Genomic DNA, 6,000 nt, shown 5'->3' on the forward strand with positions numbered 1-6,000 from the left:
TACATGAGCAATATTAACACTGCAGTCAAAGTTGTTTTTTTTTTCCCATCTGAAATCTGGAGAAAACAGTTTTATGATCCTATATAAAAGAAATATAAGTGAAAAAATTAGTTATTAATGGAAAGTGACAAACAGGTACTCTAAAGCAGATTGGCAAACTTTTTCTGTAAAGTATCAGCAGATATTTCCAACGTTTTAGGCCACATGAGGTCTCTTTCCTCTTCTACCTTCTTTTTATTTGTTCCTCCTTCTCCTTAGTCTTCTAACAACACTAAAAATGTAAAAAACGTTCTTAGGGGAGGGCCATGCAAAAACTGGTTACAACAGTGCTTCTCAAACTTTGCCTGCAGAGGCATCCCTGAGGGGGTGCAGATTTTGATTGTGTAGGTCCTGGGTTGGGCTTGGAGTCCTGTATTTTCCAATTTGCCTTTGGATGTCAAAGTTCGACAGTTTTCAGGACACTTCATGTAAAGTACAGCCCCCTCTACTGTTCAGTTTTGAATCCCCATTAAGTTTGGCTGACAACTCAGCTGTCTTTTTTTTTTTTTAAACGAAATAATTGGGTTATTTGGCCTAATAATGTAGCATACCTAGTAGTTTAGTGGTCCTTCCTAATTTTAAAGACCCAGACCTCTTTGCAAATTTGATGAAATCTTTGGTCCCCTCACGATTCTCCTGTTCTGCCCACACATGAGTACCCATTTTTGTACAATTTTAAAGAATTCACTACCTACCTAAAGCTTATCTATCTTAAGGTCACTGCTATATTGCATAATGTCTGAATTTAAGGGAGTTCAGAATTAATCCCCTCAGTTTTAATAACATCTTAAAATTTAGATATATTTCTGTAGATCTACATGTCTGCATTTGTTTGTGTATCTATCAACCTATATGGTGAAACCTTTCAGCTTTATTTTATGCCCTGTTGGATATTGCTGACCTGATGATTATATTTCAAAATAAGAATTATAAATGAAGATATAACCTAATTGTTGGCATGGGTGAACATGAATTCTTACCCCTTATGTTAAGCTTGTTCACAATGCCTTACCCATGACTTTTTAGAAATTGCTTTATTGAAATAATTTATATGCCACATAACTCACCTATTTAAAGTGTGCAATATAATAGCTTTTATTATTATCATGGAATTGTGCAACCATCACCGTAATCAGTTTTAGAATATTTCATCACCTCCAAAAGATACCCTGATGCCCTTTCACATCCAACTCCTATTCCCCACCCTAGATAATGACAAACCTGCAATGTGTCTCTATTTTCCTCTTCTGGACATTTCATATAAATAGTGTCATGTAATATGTGGCCTTTTGTGATAAGCTTCTTTCACTTAGTATAATGATTTTAAGGTTCATCCATGTTGTAGTGTGTATAAGGACTTCATTCTTTCCTCACTGCTGAATAATATACCATTATGTGGATGTACAACATGTATTAGTCAGTTGATGGACGTTTGTGTTCTCTCTTTTTTTTGGTTATTATGAATAATGCTGTTATGAACATTACATTAGACTCATGTACAAGTTTTTGTGTGGCTATAAGGTTTCCTTTCTCTTGAGTTATATCCCCAGAAGTCAAATTGTTCGGTCATATGTTAATTCGAAAATTTTTGAGAAAATCTAGAATATTATCCGAAGTGGCTGCACCATTTTACATTCCCACCAGCAATGAGGCTTTCAGATTTTCCACATCCCTGGCGATACTTGTTATTTTACTTTTTTTTTTTTTCATTATTGCCATTCTTCTGGGTGTGGAGTATGTCTCACTGGAGATTTTGATTTACATTTCCCTAGTAGTTAATGATGTCAAGAATCTTTTCATGTGCTTATTGGCCATTTGTCTGGCTTTGTTTGCAGAATATCTATTTCAAATCCTTTGCTTATTTTAAAATTTGGTTATTTGCATTTTTTTGCATTTTTTTATTATGCTATGAGTTCTTTATATTCTAGATATAAGTCCCCTATCAGCTATATGATTTGCAGATATTTTCTTTCTGATTCTGTGGGTTGTCTTTTCATTCTTTTGATTCCCCACCCCCCGCCCCCAAGCACAAATATTTAAATCCAATGAGTCCAATTTATCTGTTTGATTTGTTGCATGTGCTTTTGGTGTCCAAGAAAGTTTTCCTTAACTCACGGTCATGAAAATTTGCTCTTATAATTTCTTCTAATGGATAGTTTTACCTCTTCCATTTAGATTGTAGATGTCTTTTTGAAGTTTTTATAACAGTGGGAATACAATGACTAGAAGAATATCCAAGGGTGACAACACCAGATTAGGTTTACATATGCTATAGTGATTAATGGGTAAAATTCTCTGAGGGCTTATTGGACATGCTGGATTCTAGGTGTAATTGCTAAGGGGGCTAGATATTTTGCCTTTTTTTCCTTTTATAAGTCCATTATTTTCTATTTTATTTAATAAGTATTTGTGTATTTCAGGTTCTTTGCAGGCCTTCTCTGGGCCAACTGCCAAATAAGGTGGGGAACTATTTGATAAAGTGAAGAGCACTCTAATAACATGGATGATTGACTTGCTTTGTTTTAATAACAGAACAACTTTGACATAGGGGGGCTGCAGATAAGTGCACGTGGCAAATTAGAGAACAAGAAAGGTATCTAAACAAGGTGATTGTAGCCTATATGCCTGTTACATGAAGAGTAAGATTAACTGTTGTTCCATTTTAGGATCAGATTGTATGGCTCTGAGACCAGATCTTTACATTTGGGAATATGTTACTGATTTGCCACTGTGATTAGACATTCATATTTAAATACTTTGAGATCTTTTCCGATTGTTTCTTTTAAAATACATCTTTTTATATTCTTGAAATTCCTCATTTGCTTTTGTGATCCAGTATTTTCAATATATATATATAACCTTCTTTGTTATTGTGATGCACAAGGTGATTACCTGTCCATATTTATATGCTTTGGGTTTTTTTAGTGCTTTAAAAAAAATAAATTCTGACCTTTGTACTCTTTTGCTTTAGGTACCCAGCACTTGTAATGTTTAAGTTCCTTCTTGGATCTGATGAGATAACAGATTGTATTCAACAACCTTGGGAAGTTAATATTTCTCAGATTTATTTATTTTTGAAGCTGAAATGTGCTAATATTAGATGATTGGTTGGAAAATGTTAAAACTTGTATCTAGACTATCATTATGGCCTCACACATGGTTATTTTTTTAAGTTTATTTATTTATTTTGAGAGAGAGAGCACTAGCAGGGGAAAGGCACAAAGAGGGTGAGAATCCCAAGCAGGCTCCACAGTGTCAGCACAGAGCCTGATATGGGGCTCGCTCTCATGAACCAAGAGATCATGACCTGGGCTGAAATCAAGAGTCTGACACTTAACTGACTGAGCCACCCAGGCACCCCAACTGACACGGTTATCTCTTTCACCATCTCTGTTAGATTTATGCGCAAGAGCTGGTAAGACCCTTTCACAAATAATGGTCAGTGACACCTTATAAACTAAAAATATATAAAACAACACATTATGAAAATTTTGATCTCAAAATACCAACAGGTTGTTTTCTTCCTATTCTTTCTACCACTTAATGGCTCCCCTTTCATTGTACTTACAAGGAAGTCATTGGTGCCTACAACTCTTCCTGACTCTATGGTGAGATAGCATATTCTGTCAAGGGTTATTTTATGGTATGCCTCTGTCTTCTTTTTTCTACCTTCAGCATCATTTCTCAAAGTCAAGTTCTTTTTATTGTTCTCCAGAATAGTTAAGTAACTTTCTCCTTTTGCCTCCATTGCTCTTTATCTTTTATAGTGCGCACCAAAACTATCTAATACAGATAGTCATGTCACTGCCCCCTCAAAATCTGTTAGCCATATAGAATGAAGATCACAATCCTTAGCATGTTATTTAAAGCCCTTTTTTTCTGGGCTCCAAAACTACCCTTCACCCCCACCTGCTATATCAATTTCCTCCCTGATTATGAAATATATTATTTATGCATATACTCTCATGTTCTCATGTTGTTTCTTCAATTTGAATGTCTTTTCCCCTCTATTTACATAGTTTTATTCTTTACAGCTCAATTAAATGTCACCTTTTCGGGGGAGGCCTCATTATAATCCAGTTAAAGTTAACATTTCTTTTTCCACTCTCTTCCCATAATGCATTTCTTGGACCTCCATGCAACATTTATTTTATTTTAATATAATGATTTATACTTGAATTCCTCAGTCATATATCCCTGAGTTCAAATCCTGCCTCATCAGCTTATTTCCTCTACATTTCTGGGAAATTGATGTCATTTCCTGAGATGCTTCCTTATCTGTTAAATTGAGTTAATATTTGTATATAATTTGTGGGTTATCTTTTTATGTTAAATCTGATGACACAATGCCAGTATGATACACTGCATTGTATATTCTAGATACTTGCCCACTTGGCTTTGTCCCCCAGTAGACAGTAATCACTTCAAGGATAGGAGATCGATCTTACTCTTCTTAGCACCCAACAGAAAATCTCATATTCTCTTTTACTTTGCTTGTCACAATTCATGGAAAATTTAAACCTAACTCATCAGAATTAACATATTAATTCAATGGTATATTGTCACATTCTGCAAAGGAGTGGCGACGACTTAGGAGCTGCATCAAGAACCAAAGAATGAAGCATGAATAAAATAGTAATAAGGGCATTTTGAATAATTGGGGATTTCAATGTGAACATAAGCCAAACGAGAGCTATAGATAAGGAAATGTTAAAGCTTGTCTTCATTCTGTCCTGTTTGTAGGATCTCGTCTTCGCCAGGAAGACTTCCCCCCACGGATTGTGGAGCACCCTTCAGATGTCATTGTCTCTAAGGGAGAGCCCACCACTTTGAACTGTAAGGCAGAGGGCCGGCCAACGCCCACCATTGAGTGGTACAAGGATGGTGAGCGGGTGGAGACTGACAAGGATGATCCCCGGTCTCACAGGATGCTTCTGCCCAGCGGATCCTTATTCTTCTTGCGCATTGTACACGGGCGCAGAAGCAAACCTGATGAAGGAAGCTACGTTTGTGTTGCAAGGAACTATCTCGGTGAAGCAGTGAGTCGAAATGCATCTCTGGAAGTGGCATGTAAGTAAACACAATGAATCTTATAAATGGCGTGCACTTTAACTTTGATTTATTTTTAGTAAGCTTTGATTTGTCCCTGTGGCTACTTAATACCTAAAGAAGAAAAGTCAACACACTGTGCATAATTTTACTTTGCCTTCTCCAAAGAGCTGGTCAAAATAATGTCAAGCTATGGTATTACAGTAAATTTATTTATATTGAATCAAAGTGGAAATTATGCTTTTACATTAAAGCAAAGTGGCAATGATGCTGATATTTAAAATTGGAATTATTAATGAAAGATATAATCAAGTATTAAAGTCAGCCATTTATTTATTTATTTAAAAAAACTTTTTTAAATGTTTTTATTTATTTTTGAGACAGAGAGAGACAGAACATGAGCAGGGGAGGGGCAGAGAGAGAGGGAAACACAGAATCTGAAGCAGGATCCAGGCTCTGAGCTGTCAGCACAGAGCCTGACGTGGGACTTGAACTCACAGACTGTGAGATCATGACCTGAGCTGAAGTCGGATGCTTAACCGACTGAGCCACCCAGGTGCCCCGTAAAGTCAGCTATTTTAAAATGTAAAATTTATGTCTAATGTGGCCTCAAATATAGGGCGTATTCAGTATTTTATACCTGTTTGTGTTACTTATCTATATATAACGTATTATGTTATATTATATTATATTATATTATATTATATTATATTATTAGTATTGCTAAATCTAACTTTTAACAAATGACCTTAAAAAGAATATACTCCCTAGATTATATTAACTCTTTTATTACTTCCAGTCTGAACTCAGGAATCACTACCCTAGGTGTGTAGGGTAGAATACAGGAACAATAACAACAACTCTATTTGTTTATTTTTTCTACCAACAAAACTCATCAGAGAAGAAACCTGG

The 6,000-nt window shown here is 35.6% G+C and overlaps 1 protein-coding gene across 1 annotated transcript in view; it reads left to right on the forward strand.

Moving 5' to 3' along the window:
• Positions 1-6,000, forward strand: part of ROBO2 (roundabout guidance receptor 2) — a 609,164-nt gene that overhangs the window by 61,739 nt on the left and 541,425 nt on the right. Inside the window, exon 2 of the mRNA XM_049627999.1 lies at positions 4,783-5,109. Within this exon, the coding sequence (XP_049483956.1) occupies positions 4,783-5,109 (327 nt within the window). The remainder of the gene's footprint in view (positions 1-4,782; positions 5,110-6,000) is intronic.

Source organism: Panthera uncia, chromosome C2, assembly GCF_023721935.1.
Source record: "Panthera uncia isolate 11264 chromosome C2, Puncia_PCG_1.0, whole genome shotgun sequence".
NCBI lineage: Eukaryota > Metazoa > Chordata > Mammalia > Carnivora > Felidae > Panthera > Panthera uncia.